Here is a 22,536-nt window from a genome sequence, read left to right as displayed (position 1 = left end):
TCTCTTCCTTGAACTAGTGCTCGATCTAAAAATCACTACAAGATTGAGTTGTTTATAATGGTTGTAGTAGAGTAGGCGGGGCGAGACCGTGGTTCGAGTCCGGTGAGTAATTGTGAATTAGCGCCAGCTGTGCGCACACCGGCCTCGAATCACGTAAGAGATTAGGAGCATATAAAAGGAACGAGCGACCGGACCGTCGAGGAGAGAGGACCGGGCCCGAACTTGTGTTATGTTTGTATTTATATTTATGTTCATGTTTTGTTCGCCGGCGGTCGTCCGTGAGGGGCCGCCGGCTGTTATTTTTTATATTAAAACTTGTTAAATGTCTGCCAGTTCCCGCCTCCTTCCTTCCCTTTTATAGAGATTTGCTACATTGGTCACTTGAAAAAGCAACACTCGTCAAACATCATCACTATATATAAGGCTGTCAAAAGATTAATCTTGATTCATCGCATCCAGAATAAAAGTTTGTGCTTATATAATACAGTCAGGTCCTTCTCACAAACAACATAAAATAGAGACTGTGTCTGTCCCCCGGATAAGCAAACATAAGATAATGCGTAAACCTCTAACATTAAACGTTAAACAAATCAAACATGAACAAAATACAGATAATCAGCTGTTACGACTCGGATTGCTTAATATTAGATCTCTCTCAAATAAAGCACTTTTTATTAACGATTTGATAACTGATCATAAACAAAACATGCTCTGTTTGACAGAAACATGGCTAAAGCCAGATGATTATATTACTCTAAATTAATCCGTTCCCCAAGATTATTACTATAAACACGAGCCTCGTCTGAAAGGTAGAGGGGGAGGTGTCGCTGCACTTCACAATAATTCTTTAATAACCTCTCAGAAGTCTAATTTTAAATACAATTCTTTCGAAGTCATGGTACTTCACGTATCTACACCTAATACTAAGGACAAAACATTTTTAAAATTTATTTTAGCTATTGTATATAGGCCTCCAGGGCACCACACAGATTTTATTAAAGAATTTGGTGGGTTCTTATCAGAACTAGTACTGGCCGCAGATAGAGTCCTTGTCATTGGTGACTTTAACATCCATGTAGATAATGAAACAGATGCCTTGGGAATGGCTTTCAAAGACACTCTTAACTCCATCAGCGTTAGTCAACATGTGTCAGGACCCACTCACCTTCGTAATCATACTTTAGATTTAATACTTTCTTATGGTATAAATGTGGACGATGTTAAAATCGTTCAGCAGAGTGAAGACATTTCGGATCATTATCTGACATTATGTTTCCTTCACTACAGCTGCAAATCAAACTCCTTGTTACAAATATGGTAGAACGATTACTTCAACTACCAAAGATGCGTTTCTCGATAATCTGCCTGAATTGTCTAAAATATCTAGCATGAGTAAAAACGTTGACGATTTTGACACTACTATTGAAAATTTTAACTCTACCTTCTCTGAAACATTAGACACAGTTGCTCCTCTGCGTTTAAAAAAGATTAAAAATAGCAGCCCAACACCGTGGTATAATGAACACACTCAGGCTCTAAAGAAAGCGTCCTGTAAAATGGAGCGGAACTTTAAGAAAACTAATTTAGAGGTATTTCGTATAGCATGGAAGGATAGTACTAGAAAATACAGGAATGCCATGAAAACGTCTAGATCCGCCTACTTTTCAACACTAATAGAAGAAAACCATCACAACCTTAGGTTTTTATTTAACACCGTGGCTAAATTAACAAAAAATAAGTCGTCAGCGACGTCAGATTCTGATTATCAGCATAACAGTGTTGAATTTATGAACTACTTCACTAGTAAAATCCAACATATTAGAGAAAAAATTATAACAATGTAACCAGAAGTGAAATCCGCTGAACAAACTAACTACAGCACCCCTAAGGATAAATTGCAATTATTTTCTACAGTAGATCACGATGAACTGTCTAAAATCATTAGATCATCTAAATCAGGGCTTCTCAAAGTCTACTTTCAAAGGTCCAAATCTGAATTCACGAGAATGTCAAAGGTCCGGACAATTGGTTGTTTCAAAATTAGTTTTTTAATACACATCCTTATAACTTTTTATAATGAATTACGATTACTTTTTTGAAAAAAAGGAGACATTTACAACAAATCCAAAAGTGGCAAAACATACCAAGAGGTATAGGCCAAAAATAAAATGGTGCAAAATATAGAGCTGTTGTAGTTTCGTTGTACTCACCTCTGTGTTGTGTGGATACTTCTGTTCAAAATATCTGTGTTTTGTTTCATGGTGCCGTTTGACATTTCCACTTTTTATAATTCCAACTGTCTCGTTACAAATTAAACAGAACGGCTTTGTGCTGGATTGGGGCCACAAGAATCCGTACCTCTCTGTCCAGTCATCTTTAAAAGCTCTGTTTTCTTCGTAAACCTTTTTTTTTAGTAACGGACATCCTCACATGTAGAACCGCGCACTAGTCATGCGCGGATGGCGGTTAAATCCGCAGGCGCTGCGGATGATCGGTCGGGTAATAAAAAAATACATTTTGTCGCGGGTGGATGAGATCATATATAAATATTAACTAAATTTGTCTAAAAATGTTTTTAAATGCATTTTTCATGAGGCAGGAACTAATTTGCACTCATTTATGCGCGTGCCGGCGGAAGAGAGGCAGAAATGGAGGCGAAACAGATCCGGGAGGGTGGGAGAATTCAAAACAAAGTAAATTACCGTGTGTGAGCGTTTTAGCGAAGTTTGGCTATTTAATATGCAACGACGGTGAGGAATTGTGTGTGTATATGAAAGCCACAAGACCTTGAATATGGTACATCATGTGTGTGTTAAATCGAAGGATTAGATTTAAGCATTTGCAGACATAGACAGTGCTAGAAAATGTAACGTTATCCAGTCATTCATGTGTGTTTGTGTGTTGCAATGACAGAAACGGCGATATTCAAGTCTGAAGGTAGTAACGCCTTTGTTAATTTTATCAAGAAAATGTAGGATAATCTGCCCGAACACAAACTTTTGTTTTATAAATGAATGTTCCTTTAAAAGCATTTTACGATCAACGTATTATTGTACCATCAGAGATTAGCAGATTAGTTCTAACGTCACCGAATCTGATAACATCATGTTTAAAACAAAGAATTAGAGTAATTAAGGTGACGATCGGATACGGATATCTATATCAGAGAAAATTATACCTGCGGGCGGGTGGATCATTTATTTGAAGCAGCGGTTGCGGGTGACATTTTTGCTCATCCGCGCATCTCTACCGCGCACTGACCTCAGTGATGTGTCGTTTTATTATCCCACTCGATTACGTCAAACGTCATACGTTTACTGGATTTCACGGCAGCAATTGACATCGCACTATCGCGAGAGCGATTCAAAAGCATATGACCAGGCGGTGTTCGTCTCTCTCTCGCGCGGTCATGTGATGTCATGCGTTGATTGGTCTGAGCGGAGTTGCGTCACAAGACAAACAACCGGATCCGGACCGGAGTCCGGACTTTGAGTAGCCCTGATCTAAATCAACAACATGCGTGCTATACCCTATACCTACAAAACTACTGAAAGAAATGCTCCCAGAAATGATAGATCCTCTTCTTAGTATTATTAACTCATCTCTGACATTAGGACATGTGCCTAAAGCATTTAAGGTGGCTGTTATAAGGCCTCTTTAAAAAAAACCAAACTCGACCCTAAAGAACTAGGGAATTACAGGCCTATATCGAATTTACCTTTTATATCTAAAGTTCTGGAAAAAGTAGTTTCAACTCAGTTATGCTCCTTCCTCCAAAGGAATGACATTAATGAAGAATTCCAGTCTGGATTTCGAGCATGTCACAGTACAGAGACTGCTTTGATCAGAGTTACAAATGATCTGCTTTTAGCGTCTGACAGTGGCTGTATTTCGTTATTGGTGCTGCTAGACCTTAGTGCTGCATTTGACACCATTGACCACAGCATACTCGTACACAGACTTGAAAATTATGTCGGCATTAACGGAATAGCATTGAAATGGTGTAAGTCTTATTTGTCTGACCGTTTTCGATTAGTAGCAATAAACAAAGATATGTCCCGCAAATCACAAGTCCAGTACGGTGTACCACAGGGCTCAGTCTTAAGGCCTCTGCTCTTCGCATTATACATGCTGCCTCTATGAGATTTAATAAAGTGACACGGAATTAGCTTTCACTGTTATGCTGATGATACTCAACTTTTTATTTCCTCGAAGCCTCATGAAACCCAGCAGTTCCATCGAATAAAGGAATGCATAGTTGATTTAAAAAATTGGATGAGTAACAATTTTTTTCTACTGAACTCAGACGAAACAGTTATTACGCCATACGTAATAACCAAGAATACAGCTTAACTATTGACGGATGCTCGATAAAATCCTCGTTGTCAGCTTTGAATCTTGGCGTTGTATTCGATAGTATTCTGTCATTTGAGAGCCATGTCGCCAACACCTGTAAAATTGCATTTTTCCATCTTAAGAATATATCTAAACGACGTCATATGCTGTCACTGTCAGATGCAGAGAAATTAATTCATGCATTCATGACATCAAGACTAGATCACTGTAATGCAGTTTTAGGTGGTTGCCCTGCAGGCCTAGTACAAAAACTGCAACTGTTTCAAAACGCGGCAGCTCGAGTTCGTTACACGTACAAAAAAGTATGAGCATATAACCCCGGTTCTGTCAACCTTGCACTGGTTACCTATAAAGCATCGCAATAACTTTAAGATCTTGCTTATTACCTATAAAGCCCAACATGGTCTAGCGCCGCAGTATTGAATGAAGTTCTATTGTATTAAAATCCTCTACATGCATTACGCTCTAAGGCGTCCTGTCAGTTGGTAATACCTAGAATTTCAAAATCAAGTGCAGGTGGTAGATCCTTTTCTTATCTAGCGCCTAAACTTTGGGATATTCTTCCCTGCACTGTCCGGGAGGCAGACACACTCTGTCAGTTTAAATCTAGACTACAGACGCATCTCTTCAATCTTGCATTAAAAAACACTTCCATACTATTAAGGATTTAGGCCGCATTATTTAGATCAACCGGAACCAGTAACACATCCAACAACAAATGATGTACTTGTTGCATCAAAGAGTGCAGAACAGTACTCTACTCTCAGCCAGTCTTGTCTTTTTGTTCCAAGGCTACCGCAGGATGCAGTTCATGCCCAGACTGATGGTAGAGCTGATAATGAGAAGCGATGACCTGACAAGAGCTGGGATGAAAGAGCTGTGTTCTACAACACTTCAAATGTTATTAGATTGTTAATGATAATCTTAAATCTATAATTTACCTTATTAGTAAGTTTATTTTTTATTTATTTAGCCTTGTTGTGCAAGCACGTTGAGCTTCTGCAGAGGCAGCAGCTTTTGCCAGAATTTAGGGTAAGGGTCCCCCAGAATCCCCTGGTCGGGCCTGGGTTCTCCTGAGGTTTTTTTTCTTGCCACCGCTTGCATATTGTTTTGCACTATTTGCCTGGCCGGGGGGGCTGCTTTAGAATTTAGAAGTTAGACATAATTAATATTGCATATAAGAATTTATAATCCGTTTAATATTTGACCTGTGGTTCTCTCTCCTTTATCTCAAATGTGTGCTTTCACTGTGCGTGTGTGTGTTTGCGTGTGTGCGTCTATGTCAATGTGTGTAAGTATGTATGCATATTGTGTGTGTGGAGCATTTGTATGTCTGTCTTTTGTTGTTTTCACCTTTTTCTTGTTTTTACAGGTATATGCCTTTAGTTGTTTTTATTGAAGTCAATGTGTCTCATGTACAGCTGCTTTGTAACAATAAAAATTGTAAAAAGCGCTATATAAATAAAGTTGAGTTGAGTTGAGTATCTAAACATCACAATCTGATGCTAGACTACAATACATGTAGTGTGAGACAAACATTCATCATTAAAGTAATCAAAATGACTATACTGACTATACAGACTATAATGTATAGAATGTCATCCTGGCCTGACGTTTAGGGTCAAGAGATGAAGTAGGAAACAGTGCTCTTGATCCCTGAGATGACCTTCTTTTACCTCATGAAAATCTTAAAGGTCCAGTGTGTCATTTTTGGGATGATCTATTGATAGAAATGCAATATAATAACCATAGCTATGCTTTCAGAGGTGTGTGAAGAAGCTTTATCTTTTTATTACCTTACAATGAGCTTTTTCTATCTACATACACCACAATTCCTGCCTGAATAATTTGCAATGTTCTGTCAGACGTCGTAGTGTTTCGACCAGGACGGGTTGAGTGCGTGGATGGTTGCATTTCACAACCTTGCCGCTAGATTTCACTGACAGGATCTTAACAGTGTCATTATCATGAAGGTGCACTGAAGCCGTTACGTGCTGGCCAACAGCATCCAGCTTGTGGTATTCAATTGGTTAGCAAAATGAATCCTGTAATATCTGCCAAGAGATGGACAATGAATGCACACAAAGAGCAGGATGGTTATAGAAGTGCAGTGGTTCTCAATTGTTTTGGGTCAAACCCCATACAATCTGGCGCCCCCACTCCACACAAAGTTTTGAATGTGTGCGTCCGGTGCACTGCAAGTCAGTTGTCCTAGACGTAGCATTGCACTTTTTGTCAAGAAGAAGACGTTTTTGTGCAGAACCATATGTGTATGGGCAAGGCCATGTACAATTCTTTATGAAGCATAGTTGAGAATATAATTCAGATGCTTCAATGCTGTGTCCATAGAACAGAGAGTATGAGCCATTATAATCTGTAATACTGTCCACACCAGATGTGACGTGATGTGACTATTGTAGCTCTGGTCTGGTGTCACTTTGTTGCCACAGCTTTATTTTTTCTGTTCTTTGCCTGCTGTACTCTTCCAAATCTACTGGTTTAGTGTAACTCACACAACACACTCTGACAAAAGCACACACATCAAACAAACAGAAGAAAGAGTCTTACCTGCAACTCCTGACAGAGCAACACAACAGCATATCATTCAGGGGCTCCTTGCTTACTCGCTCGGACAAAAGAGAAGAGAGAGAGAGAGAGAGAGAGAGGTGTGCTTGTCAACACAAACCCAGAAACTATGAGTGCAACTACCAAATAACACAACACTGACTGTGCTGTGATCCTGACACAACATGAAACACAGTTTACGTGTCATGAGGAAACTGACCTGATTTCCAGCTGAACTCTTCTTGTTTGCCTGACTGCTTCTCTGCTGAGCACTGACACACACACACACACACACACCATATCTTTTGTTGTTCACGCCACACAAATGTGCATCTATTTCCAGTTTCAAATACAAATGTGTGTATAATGACATCTCTGGTTGTTGAACTTACTTTGCGAAGCCGATGAAATCCTCATGGTTTGTGTTGATGTATGACAGCTGAACATCAATAAGCAACAAAACCTGCAGACATGCACAAACTCATCTGTGTTACACACTCTGTATGGAAGTGTTGTTATGGTGCACATGTTGTTGTTACCTGTTCTTTAGCACAGCTCTCTCTGTCACGTATGTAAGTCGTCACAATCCGCTCGGTTTCCTCTTGCAGTCGAGGGAAAGAATCCAGCTGAGCATCAAATGAAGAAAGTTTAGAATGACTTGTGTATGAGTAGAGGAAAGAGGACAGCTCAGGTGTCATGTCATCGATGTGTCGTGTTTGCTGATCATTAGATAGTGTTGATGTTTGTGGACTGCACCTTATTGGAGCACTGACGGACGGTGTTGATCAGCTCTTGAACCACCAGATCAATACATTTAATGCACGGCTCCTTTAACTTCACCACCTGTTTCTTCACAATCGCCTCAAAGGCCATGTCAGGTGTAAACAAACCCGTCCTGCAGCACAAACACATCCGTGAACGCTCATCATCCCTGACTTTACATGAAGTAGGTTCAGGAGAAGCCTAAACATTCAGTCCTGTCAGTCATTAAGAGACGCTTTCAGAGGCGTCAACATCAACAACGTCATGTGGCCCAAACTTAACTTCTGGTAGACCTTCACAAAGAATCAATAACTGTTGAGTAGAATTTAATAAAACAATGGGGCGGTTTCCCAGACAGGGATTTGCTTGAGCCAGTACTGGGCCTTAGTTCAATTGAGATATGTTGTTTTATGTTGTTTCAAAAAACATGACTGGTTTGCATATCCAGACACAACAATGGCAATGATCTTTTTTGAGAACAAGACACCTTTAACATTTAAGTTAGTCTGGGACCAGTCTTAGTCCCTGTCGGGAAACCAATATATATTAATAAAAATAATTTGTTATATTATAACCAAACACAAACTGGAAGTTAACTTGGGGTCATGATGAAACCGTCTATGAGCGTCAGTTCCTACTTGGCTTCCTCTGTGCAGTTCTATTACCAGGAGGGTTAATCTTGGAGCTGGATCCCTTTGAGGACAGCGAGCCATGTTTGTTTTCAATGAACAGACTGAATAGGCAAGCGAACTTGATAGTGACCTCACACGTGATGTCTGACATAAAACATCAGTTCACTCTGGACCATACATGTAAAGAAGGGTTATGAGACACCTGCTATCCACACAGCCATCCCATGTGATCAATTCCTGCATTTCTATTGGCTGCTATTAAGTGCATGAAGAAGAGTCTCGTCATCTAATGGGGCGAGAGCCGAAGGTCAGTAGAGTAATATATGAGAGGTCATTTCTGTTGTCATTTAAACATGATTTCAGATGAATGAGGCAGAACGAGCTATCACCTGTTCACATATCACATGACTGTGACACAATCGTACTGGAACTGAAAAGAACAGCAATATAATGCAAATGGAAGCAATTCCTCGTGTTACACGTGTGTCATATGAATGTCTCACCTGATACCGTGAATGTTCTTGATGGCATAGCTGATTTCACGCCGCATTTCTTTCTCATTGCACTCCATCTGTGCCACAGAGACGGTCAGAATCATTAAAAACATTTACAACACATAAGAAAACCACTGAAGTGTTGATATCAATATTGAGAGGTGTGAATGTGAATAGAAGTAGGTGAGTTGAGTTGCCTTGACCAGCTCGAAGGGAAAGCGCTCGTGGAAGATGCGGTTAATCTTGGCTCCGCCCGACAGCTCTACAGTGTCCACCTGATCACCAGAACCTTCAATACGCTTCTCGAAATCCACAGAGAACTGTTGGACCATCCTGACAGAAAAAAACCTCATCAGCAGTTACACAAAACAGCAGGCTGTAATGTAGGGCCCAATGTAATGTATATGTGACTGCATCATCCTCAGCATATCTAATGCACTGTGTCATCTGAAATGAGGCCGTTGAAGTAAGATCCCTCAGATATCAGAGTATTCTCTTTCTAACATCCGATTGGTATCTCATTTTGGGATATAGACCACTCCTTTAATGCAGATATACTGTATCAACAGCCACATATGATAGACGCAGGCACACCAGTGGTTCTCACAAAGAAGTAAACTTATCAGTGATAAAGAATATATGTGAAGATACTGTATATGATATATATGCATGTGACTTTTATTGACACCAGCACTATGAAAAAATAGATGGCACATGAGAGGTGCTTATGATGGAACCTACACCACTCCCACACTGAGCACTGAATGAGCTATATCTCCATCATATCCAGTCCATAACATCTCTCAAATCTATGCAGTGATGCCCAACTCGCTCCTGAATGGAAAGACCACTGAACAGAGCTACCAACACCGTTAGAAGTTCCAGAAAGGTTGTTTCTCTCCACACCGATCTTCTCTCGAACACCCCTCTACAGAGCTCTACTGGAGGGGGGTCGGCTTAACCCAGTTCCCTCACATCTTGCATTTCCAGTCGTGGAAAACCTTTATGGGCATGCAGTGGGAAAAAGGCTTATCCCAATGTCTGTTCACCTCCGTCATGCATGCCGGGACCACAGGGATGAACAGTCCAACAGGCGCGAGGCGTGGTTTCAAGAGGTGGTGTCATATGATCCTTCACTCAGGACAATGTGTTGAAATTGGGACACACAACTCATGAGACGTGTCTCTGATAATGGTAAGAAAGGTAAGTGTGCTGTGTGTTTATAGAACTATTTATCCCCCAAACTCAGAGGTTGCCAACCAGTGGAACCTCAGACCTCAATTCATTTTCTTGACTGCTTCACCCTGTCATGTATAAGGTGTGGGAAATGTCCTACTGGGCAACTCAACCGTGCCGAAATAGTGGAATTATAACAACTTGTCCTATTTAAGGCGGGGTGTCCGATTTCCGAATTATACGGGCGAGTACCAAAACAACCTTGTAGCCAATCAGCAGTAAGGTGCACAGTGGACAGGACGGACCATAGATGGGGGTAGGGGTGTGTCTGTTTTGGTGATTTGAACATCAACATCGGCTAAGAGAAATCGGACATCCTGCCTTTAAGCCAATCTAAACAGCAAATTCTGTTTATGGTTGGATTCTGTGATTCCGTATGGTTTTCCGTCTCATGGAAAGAAGGACTGCTATGAGTTTGATCTCATGTTTTTACTGTATATCTGCAGTGTAGAGTTGGAAATCCTTTGATCTTTACTGTTATTGGTGTCGCTGATGATTCAATGTGACAAAACTTTTTCTTTATTCCCTCAATCACATACAGCTAGCTACAGGTAAAGAGCTGTGTGTCCAGAACAAAGGTTGTGGAAAACCAAACTAATCAGATGTGCTGACTGAAGACACATGTGGATAAACCCAATATATAATGTCAATATCATCACTTTGAGTGACAAACCAAATGTAATTCATGATTAACACCCAACATCTACTTAACAATCATGCATGTTCATGAAAGCAGTAGTGATGTTCTGATTGGTTGATCTGCTTTACAAATCTGGTCTGAAAGATCCTTTTCTGTTCAGTGGAAGTGCAGACTGGGTTAATGTTACACCCTGTTGCTGGCGCCTGTGTTCTCCACCTGAGGGCGCCATATCGCTGTGTGTTTCTGCCTGTGTTGTGTGAGGACACCATATCCCATCATACCTTCTGTCTTGTGCTTGTTAACTGGTTTCCCCACTTCTGTGTATTTAAAGCCCTTGTGTTCAGTTGTCGATCATGGTTAATGTTACTCTGTGGTGTTTTCTCAGTTGTAACATGTTACTGTCTCGTGTTTCTTTGTATTATATGGTTCCCTGTGGACTCAGTGTTCTTTGTTTGACTTTAATAAATCCTCAAATCTGCATTTGGATCAGCTCCCTGTTCTCCTGCCTGTCCCATTCGTAACAGGTCATGAATGATGTGGATGATAATAGAAGCTGTCAGACTGACTGTAAAAGGGCTTTGGTCTTGCGTGACGGATCATCGGGCTGGTAGTGTCGATACTCTTCAGCTTCTCGGTCCAGAGCGAGCAGCTGCGACTGTAGTTTACTGCGGAACGCTGGCAGAGTATCCCGGATGTGATTGGTCAGTTGCTATGGAAACATAAACACAGAGACACATCCAATGAGGAAATATTTGTCAAAATGAATGAAATGTTCATGTGCCTTTAAGGCATTTAAACATAGTATCGTTTGCCAGCTCAGAAAACATGAAAATAAAAGACTCAGTCAGTTATACTGAATGTATCATCCGTCAAGCTTTTGTAGACGATTGCTAGATAGGAAGGGGGTTATTTGAATACGACCACCTCCGATCCATATACAGAGTCTATCTACACAGGAGACTTGCTCTGTGTTTGGTTGCAGAGGCTCACGTGTGTCCTTAGACCGTGTCCCAGCCTCGGATGAAACAAAATCAAAATACTTTGATTGTATATATAGAGAACATAGAAGTTAGGATCGGCACACTTTCCAAAAGGCAAAACCTTGCACTTGGGTGAATTTTCGGCCTCTGTATTATTTTAAATAAATTGCATGCCTTCTTGAAAGTGTACAGAAATCTGTTTTTATTTTTGGATATATTTGATGTGGATTTACAAACCTAAAGTCACTTGATTTGTTGATATTTGGACTTATGTTAGGTAGCACAAAATTTTCTGTTTGTCATTTTTTACACAAAGGAAAAACCTGATGGATTTGTGCCTAACCGGCTGTTGGACAACATGGACCAACAAAAATACCAGTCGTCAAGTAAAGCTATGGAAGGAATAATAAAAGGAAAGGAGATTGTTGCAAAAGAAGTTGGGTCTTCCCAATCCCCCATTTCTAAAATTAGGTGAAAGTATAAACTGAAAGGTTATAAAGGGAAAACAGATGTAGACCAAAAAAGACATTGAAGCAATATGCTTTGAAAAACAGAAACTGCAGAAACCGGAGTCAATGGTTGCTCAATGAAATGGGATTCACATTCAGGAAAGCCAAACAAAAACCAGCATTAGTTAACAGTTGATAGCTGTGCTTTTGTTTTTTTATATAAGATGCAGAGTACAAGTACAGAGACTACCAAATGCAGTAAGCATCTAACCAGCAGTGCAAATAACAATTTGTACATACAGTGAGTGAATATAAATATCTATATAAATACCATAAAGACCTTTATTGAGCGCTTTTATGAGGTCAGGAGTACCGGCTCAGGTGCAATACAATGCGAATCCCACAATGGCGTGAGTAAGAGTACACAAGTGTGAGTGGCAGCACTGGGACAGATGTATGGGTTTCAAACTCATGATGCGTTCATCATTTATATTTCTTCTTTCAATGGTTAAAAGTGTTGTGAACAGTGAAATAAACTCTATGATGATGGCAGCCATCTATACACATCAGCTCATTACTACCAGTTACTGTTTGCTGTGACGGATTTCTTGAGCCCGAGGACGAACAATTTGATATATGAGATGTTTAAATGAAACTAAGTTCAGGAAACGTCATTTATCTGTGGATAACTTGAGACAGCGCTGGATCATTTCAAACCCATTCACAGTAGGAATCAAGGACAGGCGAATGCTCTTGTTAAGTTTTATTTGACATTATATTCACATGTGTTGTGAACATGAGGAAAAGTGTCCTCAATACACAATAAGTTCATCGTAAGAACGTAACAACACATGACCTTTCACTTTGCTTTAATGTGTAAGACTGTAAACTGTCTGTTGGTTCAAATGACTTCAGATTACGCTCTCTGTATTTAACATCAATCAGCAACAAGGGTTCTCTGTACACCCCGCCTCTTTTTAAATAAGCAGAACCAGATCTGCTGTCATCTAGTCACTTATTTGTCAATATCAGTTCTACAGTTATTTTGGGGAAACTTCTGAATAATTGAACAGCAGGCTGATTTATGGTGTGCCTTGAAATGTTTTACTTGCGCTCCTCAAATTTTCCGTCAGCGGCTACAGTGCTCCTAGTAAATAAAGTAAGTCTGGAGCCCTGCCTTTGTGGTAACAGTACCTGATTGAGGACTCTCTGCAGGTGTGGGGTGCCCATGCTGTCAGCCAGGTGTCTGTAGGATGGATGAGAGAGAAAGAACTTCCTCTCGGCTGCCAGAGCGGCTTTGATGTCCTTCTTCCCATCAATGTCCTTCTGACTTCGGTTCACAACCCCAGTATAACCTAAAACACACACACACAGTTCAAATGTCTCAGTTCAAATATTTTTAAAGGTTCACTGTAAATCTGCTTGAAATACTGCAAAGCTATAAAATGGGATGCAGAAAGTGCAGAAGGTGCACTTGAAGTTAACCCAAAAATGAAATTCCTTTGTGACTTTCTTTCTTCTGCAGAATACAAAATCAGATATTTTGAAGATCGTTGGTAAAGGAACGGTACTGTACCACATTCACTTCTATTGTATGAACACAAAACCAATGCAAGTGAATGGGGTCCAGTTAACAACATTCTTCAAAATATCTTCTTTTGTGATCTGCACAGAAAGAAAGTCATACAGGTTTGAAATGACAAGAGGGTGAATCAATGATGACAGAATTAAAGTTTGGGTGAACTTTACTTTAAATAAACCGCTTTAGTAAAAAGTCAATAATTAACAATATTTAAAATTCATCAATATATAATATACATCAATTTAATTTATTGACAGTTTCTGACAATCCAGCATATCATTTATTTCAGTAGTTTCATCAGTGTACAGTGTAAAACAATCATAGCATGTATCTGTAATAACTCCACCGCAGCCAGCCAGGCCCCCCGCATCAGCACCGTCTCTGAGTTTCACCCGCTCCCATTCGCTGGAGCTCAACTCCCAGACTACACTTCCCATAATCCTTTGCACCCATTCATGCCATGATTACTGCCGCACCTGATTCACATTCCCTTGGAAACTATTGCTGTGTCCCAATTTAGGGGCTACGTTCTTTGAAGGCTGTATTTTTGCTTATAACTTTTGTAAACTTTGGTGTAAAATCATAAAAGTTGTCTTCCTTGAGGCATGGAGAGTCGAACCATACCCAATGTTCCTCATTTATCCATTGTAATAATAATGAACGGTTAGGAAACTTGGCATGGTTCATTAAGGTCAAGTTCTAATTGTAATTATAAGCACCCGCCCCCTAGTGGTCAAGAGATAAAGTGAAATGTATTTAAATGTTTATAACGTAAGAAGAAATCAACATTATGGTATTCAATTCACATTAGAATATTTGTTGGCTCAAGCCGAGTTGTTTTAAATCAGAGTTTTCATATTACACCATACTTCCTGTCCGGCATATTGTATTATATAGGAAACGTCCATTTTCAAACTCCTCCTGTAAAATTGGTCAGATTTGCACGTAGAAATCTGGAGAGAGAACTGACAAAAATTCATTAAAAAAAATTTTGATTAATGGAATGGTTCTCGTATACAGTGTCAACTAATTCTAAGTCGAGCTCGTCAATTGATCATGTGGCTGTATCTTCGTGACAATCACTGCATAAAAACATGTTGCAGACAGCGCCACATAGTGGTCAAAAGTGATAAGCAATGTCCTTTGTTCTAACTGCCTTTCTGTTTTTAGACTTGATTTTTCAAAATGTGCTCATCTGACATGTCCAAAATATTTCCCTTTGGGCTGTTATTGGGATTGACCTCGTAATTGCTGCTAGCAGTTAGGCCTTATTCACGACCTCGGGAGCTGAATGACAGACAGCCTCGTCCGCTATTTTGTATTGTGTACCTCTCCTTATTACTTGCACCTTCATCTTGATCAGTCTGTGTTTACCACCATGTTTCAATTGTCCATTGTTGGTGATTGTTTAGTGTTACAATTGTTCTTCGTCACTAGTTTTGGATGTATGATATTAAACAAGATCCCATCGATGAAGAACAGCTTTTAGAATATAAATCACAGTGAAATCATACAGAGAGAAACAATCAAATATAACAAACAAGACATGAGGCAGCAGGAGAGAAAGATGATTTCTCACCTCTACGGAGAGGAAGCAGCTTGTTCTCTAAAACCTCTCGAGCGTCTGTACCTTCATCCATCAGGTCTAGTTTAGTGATCACACCGATGGTCCTCTGACCTGCACATGAAGAAGAGTGCAACTTACACAATGCCTCCAGAGCACTGATGCCAACATGCGCCTCTTGAAGAAGAAAGAATACATTTGCCAGTGGCAGTTCCCATACCCTCCAATTCAGACAAAACAGTGGAAAGAAAGTGTGCATAATGATGCTCATTAAAGATCATCAAAAGATTTCAGACTACTGTCTATTTTTTTGTATGTGCGTCAGAAGCATGTTTATTTTAACCACGCTCACTCAGCAACAGTTTCATCGGTGTAGTGAATAAGATGCGTTTCCAGTGATTTTATCACTATTGTGATGCAGGTTGGAATACACCTTTCGCTTGTCTACATTTTCACATCACATAGTAACTAATACAGGCATGTATTTTCAACAAAATGAAATGACTTTGAGCTGTTTAAAGGGTAAGTTCATCCCAAAATCTAATTTGTGTGATTTTTTTACTCACCCACATGACATTAAACATTTTGGTTTGTTTTTTCGCACATAAAGTATTGTCGTCGCTTCAAAAAAATACAATTGAGCTACTATGAGCGGATGGACCAATTTAACAATGTCTTTAGTACTTTTCTGGACCTTAACAACAATTATTACCATGATGTCTATGACGTTAAAACATGTTGAATATCATGTGGGTGAGCAAAAAATATCACAAATTTGATTTTGGGATGAACTCAACCTTTAATAATAAAGTGTATGGTAAGGTGAGAAGGGGTAGTCAGGAGGTCTTTATTGTCGACATATGCTAATAAATTGGCAAATATATTTTTAACAGTCAGATAACAAACTTATCTGCCCAAGTCAGATGTAAAAATATTTGTGGATCTTTGAATGATTCAGATATGTACTCCATGTGCCAGGGTTGCGCAGTCACTGCGCCTCTTTTAGGATTACATGTGTTTTCATTTGGATGTCACAGATTGTGCACTGATTCAACCTCACCACAATTTATGCAATAAACTGCACATGGACACTTTGGATATTTAATCCTGTTTTCTGTTAATTTCATTGAATGTTTGGACTATAGCCTATTTTAGACTTGTACCCGATTGAAGTTGTCATTGACTTGTTGGTGATTGTTATGAGAACATCTGGCTGTGGGTTTGAAGCAACTCTCACACACATTATCATGTCAAATGGTTTAGTAGATATTTTGTTGAAGAAAGTAGAGGTTTATAAAGCACAATTGAAGTGATATGAGAGTAGGGTTTGTTATCTGTAAGTCATATGAAAACCCCCCACAGGTTTAGACGGGCCGTCCAGATTCAAGAAGGGAAATTGTGTAATAAGTTTGATGCGACTCACCCTGGGGGTCGACGTCTTTGGCCAGTTTCAGAGCATCGGAGTTGGCCAGGTCAGTGTTAGCGGGGGTGACGGCCAGAATCAGACAGCTCTCTCGAGATATGAACTGCATGATCATATCACGGACCTGCTGCTCGATGTCTGCCGGCTGATCTCCCACCGGAACTTTAGTGATGCCCGGCAGGTCAATGAGCGTCAAATTTAGCACTGCGCAAAAACAAACCAGCAACAACATGATGAACAACAACCTACAAATGTGCTGGAATCTTTCAGACCAGCAGTAGGCTAGAATGTCTGTGACAGCTGACAGGTTATGCAGTATAATCCTTTACACTGTATGAATTAGATAGCATTACCAAACCATTATAAATAATCAGACAATAAGGAATAATCCACGTGTGTTTAGCATCAGTACCGTGAGGGGAAGACACCCTCAGATTGATAGGAATGGGAGAAATGCCCTTATTTGCCCCAGTGACCCGGTCCGTCTCGGCTTCAATCTCTTGACGGACTTCATCAAAATCGGTGAACTTCTTCCCTTTGCAGTGCAGAAACTCTGCCCACTCTATACATTCAACATCACACAGAAAACACAAACACAGCACAGTAAGTCGGTAAATCATATTCATGTATCAATCTGAAAATCTGACTTCATGTTCTTTATAATATCAAGTTTTTCAAAGAAAGGTTTTCAACCGTTAATTTAGTTTAACACATAAAGTCTGTGTCTCCAAGTGGTTAACAAAGCATCTTTTTTCCCTTCACAATCGCCGCTCAAACACAACAAACTTGAAGCGTTTCTGCAGGCATACTCATTCCTCACACACAAAATGTTTTCAAACGCCAATGTTCACTTATCCGCTAACTTGAGCTGCTTGCATAACGTGAAGTGCAATAGAAAGTAGACAAAGAAACCAGCGCTATACCAATTGCATAAGTGATGAAGAGAGTCAAACTCTTTTTAAAGATTGAATGACATGCTAAAGATCAAATCAAGTCAAACGTTTTTCATGATTGAAGAAATGTTCCCTCAGTCTGGTTGACCTGTATGTGCGTCATTTGCTTAAGTTGCACGAGTGTCCACTATAAGCCCTTGGTCACTTGGTCAAGGTTTTTCCTACATAGAAACAGTGGAGGCGGCCGCCTCCGTCAAATTTCGTGCTGCCTCAGTCTCTCGACAAAGAAATTAAAAGTGGACCATAATAGAACGCAGGATGTTAATAAGATTTGCAAATTTAGTAAGACTGGTTTATTTTGCTTGCTATTGTGGGCTGAAAAGTTCACTGTCACTTCTGACTGTCATTGTATTTTTTCCTACTATGGCAGTCAATGGGCGGCAAAATCTGTTTGGTTATACACATTCTTCCAAATATCTTTCACTGTTTAAATCAGAACAAAGACATTTATACAGATTTGGAACAACGGTAAGGTGAAGAAATGATTTTTGGGTGAAGTTTCCCTTTATCAACGTGCCCTTTTAGTTGTTGGGAATTACTCATCATGTCCCAGATATGGTCCGTTCCAGAGCCATTAAGAGAGCGTCAGGTGATTCATGGAGCCTTCAGATAGTACCAGAAAGTGATGTTTTCTCTTAAAATGCTTTATTTCTTTTATTTTTTTGTTAATTAAATGGCTTTCGTCTTTAAATGGGTTAGAAGTTTATCTCAGTTGGTCTGTCAAGTCGCAGCTCCAAGCGTTACTAGTAACTTCCGGGAACTATTGAAACTGGGAAAAACTGTTCCATTGGAGTCAACGAAGAAGCCACGACTCTCTCTATCTCAATGACTCTGGTCCCGTCCAAGTATGTCTTATGAGATAACCACCACATCCCAACTAAGCCCAATGTTACGTTGTCATGAGGAATATGGAAATCACAAAGTTAGGTCACTGGAACGAATATGGTTCAGTCCAAATTCATCCTAAGAACGTAACTGTGTTAACTGGGAAGACTGACAGACGGAAAGACAGACAGGTGTGTGTGTGTATGACTTCACCTGTGTTGGAAGTGATGAGCTGAAGAACGAGAGGTCGGCGGGTGACAATTCCAGAGCCACGGGGCAGAAAATCCCTGAAAGAACACTCACCGATGATTATTCATCACACCCTGCCTTCAATTCAATATCTCTGCTCTTTACACGGCGCTCTGGAATACTTGATTGTGATTGGCCACATTGCAAGGCTTGTTATTTTCAATTAAAACCGCTCAAAACGTATAATGCACAGCCATCAGCTACTGTGAGTCATTTTGACAGGTAGAGTGGCAGTACGTCAGATCGGCCTCTTTATTGCCACCTGTGTAACAGCCACCTTATGTCTGCAGCTTTTTTTCTGATTAAATGTAAACAAAGCGTTTGAAATATTAATCATATTTCCTGCTAAAACTGAGGCAACTGTTGTGACTCGGGTTAATGTAAGAAAATCCTACTGAACACTGAGCTGTTTATGTATTTACTTCATAAAAAACGTCTGTTTATTTACAGTATAAACAAAAAAGTTACGAATTGTAGCCTTAAATAAATAAAGAACTTATTAATAAAATATGTGACCCTGGACCACCAAACCCTTTATCAGAATAAGTCGCACGGGTATATTTGTAGCAATTGTATGGGTCAAAATGATCCATTTTCTTTTCACCCAACGGCTGCCCACTCTTTGGGAATTACTCACTCAGGTTTGCTATCTACTTATATAATATCTGAGATATAATGTTTATCTCAAATTCATGACTGGTTTGGTGGTCCAGGCTCACAAATGTGAAATTATATTTACAAATTATCAAATCAAATTGTGTCTGGTTTACATTTTTGTGTCTTGCCAAAAAGTAAAGTAGAGTAAAAAGTAAACCAAAAGTAAACAGGCTTTCCTCCTGAAAGGTTTTTCATTTGTTGAAATTGCGCAAATTAAATATTTCAAATAAATATATTTTACTTATTTGGTAAGCAGCCGTTTAATAAGCAGGATCATGTTCAGCCAGAAATGAGGCTCTTCAGTGTGATTGAAGATCCTCAGCTTCACGTTGGTGTGATTGTGAAGAGGATATTGTCTCAGAATATTATTTGAGCAACGTCACACATTTGTTATCATTGACACCGTGATGTACACAATGATGCATTGACATATTGTATATTTGCCTATGTTATGTCCGGTGGCCTTTCAGGTTATTTACATTTATGCATTTGGCAGACGCTTTTATCCAAAGCGACTTACATTGCTTTATCCTATACATTATACATAGGTATTTGCAATCCCCTGGGATCGAACCCACAACCTTACGTTATAAACGCAATGCTCTTACCACTGAGCTACAGGAATTTAAAGGGAGAATTCGGCCAAACATCTTAATTCTGTCATCATTTATCCCCCATTGTGTCCTTCAAAACCTGTGTGTGACTCTTTCTTCAGCGGAACACAGAAGAAGTCAATGTAGTTTTGGCTTAACCATCCCTTTCGCTGTCAAGTGATATTTAAATTCTGACTGAATATTGGGCTAAATATTTCTTTCAATTTAATCTGTATGTCTCAATATGTTGTTGCTATTATTATTATATTACGGCCAATATTCAACAGTTATAGGTGAGAGATGCTCACTTTTTAAAAGACATAATGTGTGTAAAATGATTAACAAATCAATCAGTCAATCTGTCCATTCATATGTTTACTGTTCATCACATTGTGAAGGGTGGACGACTGCATGGATGGACGGATGGAATTAAGCTCATTGTAAATATCTTACAACTGTGCTTTTTTCATATTTGATATCATCTGATGTAATGGATAACTGAACGGATGGACAGCAGGATGTCGACTCACTTGCCCACGAAGTTCTCGAGCACGGAGCTCTTGCCGGCGCTCTGTCCTCCCACCACGGCGATCTGCGGCAGGTCGAGGTTACAGCTCTGTCCGATGGAGCTGAAGGCGTCCTGCAGCCGGTTCACCAGCGGGATGAGATCCTCCATGCCTCTGTTACCCATGATGACGATGGGTGCTGATGCTGAGGACACAAACACTGCAGCGGTGACGCTCAAGGACAACAGCTCGTGCGCATCACTCGCGCACCAATGATCGCATTCAAGCTCGTCTGTGTGCTTTTAAAGATGCATTCACGATGTCACAGATCAAGACACGCTTGTTTGTGAGAGCTGGGGATGATGTATTGCTTGTACGCCATCGTCCTGGCCCGCGGCCTCTATAAACACACACACACACACACAATTCCTGAAGACTTACCGCGATGACAGCCTCAGATCCCGTTATAAATGTCTTATGAGTGCTGAATAAAGCCGAGCACTGACATACACGTCTATGTGTCTTTCTGTCCAAAACACCATGAATCGCTTCTTCTCAGTCGATGATTGACGCGCTCTAGCGGGGATTTATCCGCTCTGCTTCATTATGGTAAACCAGTCACGACATCTCCTTAACATTCATGAGCTGCGACTTTAACTCTATAGGGCTCGCTGATTGGCCATCTGACCTGCGCCCACGTACAAACCTCGTGCCGTTTCACCAATCAGATAGCGAGAAGGGGCGACGTAATACGTATTCATGAGGAACGCCTTCGCCGTAGTAGAACTCACACGGACACCTCCGGTTAAGTAGGCGGAGACTGAAATATCACGTCGAGCACGACCACATCCTTTTTGTTCGGACATATACAGATGTTTTTCCTTCAAAGCGCTTTATTTAGCTGTTAAAAACATTCCCACTGTCATTTAGATTTTCACCACTTCAGCATAAATCTGAGAAGTACTATCAATATTGTCTAAACGCGTTGAATATAACTGAAACTCAATTACCAAACGGAATTCTAACATTACATTGATTGACTTTATGTCATATTAATAACTATAATATTGTTGCTCTAAACATTGGCAAAAGAAGTCACAGTTTCATTCACAGTGAATGAAAGCGTTTTAAAGCAACTGCCTTCAAGCGCTTTAAATATGCTTTTATAGTCCCAGTGAAATTAAAAATGGCAATTCTTATTTTTTCATGAAATATTGCAACTTTTATAGTAAATAGCTTATAAATGTTGCTCATTTCCTTTTTAAAATTCATGTACCCTCATAATCTTCAGTTAAAATCTGAAAATGCACTTCCGCCCTGAAATGACTATCCATCTGAAAAGGCGTATATTAGCCGGTTGGGCCGGAACAGAGCCATTGAGAGAGAAAGTTCTGCCAAAGGATGCCTTCAGATAGATCCAGGAAGTTGTGTTTTCTCTTTAAATGCTTTCTTTCTTTCATTTTTCATTCATTAAATGGCTTCACGTTTATATGGCTTAGAAGTTCACCTCAGTTGGTCTGTTTAGACGCAGCTCCATGCGTTACTAGTTAGTTCCAGGAACTATTGAGAGCCTCCATGAACAGTTCCATTGGAGTCATCGAAGTTGACGCAACTCTCTCTTTGAATCGCTCTGGTCCGGAGGATCCGTTAACTCCTCCCCTTCAACTGTCAGTCTGCTGCCAGCTTCATTTTAAAATCAATGCAACAGCTGTTTTTAAACATCCAATCAATTCGCAGTGAAAAATGCAAGACGCGCCCACTAATTTCTCCTTTAAATTCCTTTTCACTGGCTGTGTACGAAATCGCCTACTTCGAGGGCGGACTGGCCATCTGGGTTACCGTTCATATTCCCAGTGGGCCGCTGACATATTCGACCGGAACGGACGCTTTGGCCGAATGCACGCACGGAGAATGCAAAAGACATGGGCCCCGTTGCATAAAGCACCTTAATGTAATTTTCCCTTAAGTGTGCCCTTAAATATACCTTAAGTATTACTTAAACTTTTTATCAGGGCTGGACTGAGAAGGGAAATTGGCCCTTGCAATTTTTGGCCCTCACAGCCCTCCAAT

At 40.1% G+C, this 22,536-nt stretch overlaps 1 protein-coding gene across 2 annotated transcripts in view; it reads right to left on the bottom strand.

Moving 5' to 3' along the window:
- The window catches only part of dnm3b (dynamin 3b), a 38,293-nt gene extending 17,201 nt beyond the window's left edge, over positions 1–21,092 (bottom strand). The window contains exons 1-14 of one of the 2 annotated variants that reach the window (XM_056742690.1): positions 20,908–21,092; positions 20,491–20,671; positions 18,675–18,748; positions 17,096–17,245; positions 16,684–16,887; positions 15,276–15,374; positions 13,309–13,469; positions 11,252–11,394; positions 9,007–9,142; positions 8,819–8,886; positions 7,678–7,816; positions 7,461–7,547; positions 7,314–7,384; positions 7,142–7,193 (exon numbers count right to left, since the gene is read on the bottom strand). In XM_056742690.1, coding sequence (XP_056598668.1) covers positions 7,142–7,193; positions 7,314–7,384; positions 7,461–7,547; positions 7,678–7,816; positions 8,819–8,886; positions 9,007–9,142; positions 11,252–11,394; positions 13,309–13,469; positions 15,276–15,374; positions 16,684–16,887; positions 17,096–17,245; positions 18,675–18,748; positions 20,491–20,651 — 1,545 coding nt within the window. In that variant the 5' untranslated portion in view covers positions 20,652–20,671; positions 20,908–21,092. Of the gene's footprint in view, positions 1–7,141; positions 7,194–7,313; positions 7,385–7,460; positions 7,548–7,677; positions 7,817–8,818; positions 8,887–9,006; positions 9,143–11,251; positions 11,395–13,308; positions 13,470–15,275; positions 15,375–16,683; positions 16,888–17,095; positions 17,246–18,674; positions 18,749–20,490; positions 20,867–20,907 lie in introns of both variants that reach the window. The other variant, XM_056742691.1, reaches the window with a different exon arrangement.
- Positions 21,093–22,536: the final 1,444 nt, after the last annotated feature.

This window comes from Triplophysa dalaica, chromosome 3, assembly GCF_015846415.1.
Source record: "Triplophysa dalaica isolate WHDGS20190420 chromosome 3, ASM1584641v1, whole genome shotgun sequence".
In the NCBI taxonomy this organism is placed as follows: domain Eukaryota; kingdom Metazoa; phylum Chordata; class Actinopteri; order Cypriniformes; family Nemacheilidae; genus Triplophysa; species Triplophysa dalaica.
The sequence above is the reverse complement of the archived record's forward strand: the minus strand, read 5'-3'. Positions and strand labels throughout refer to the sequence as shown.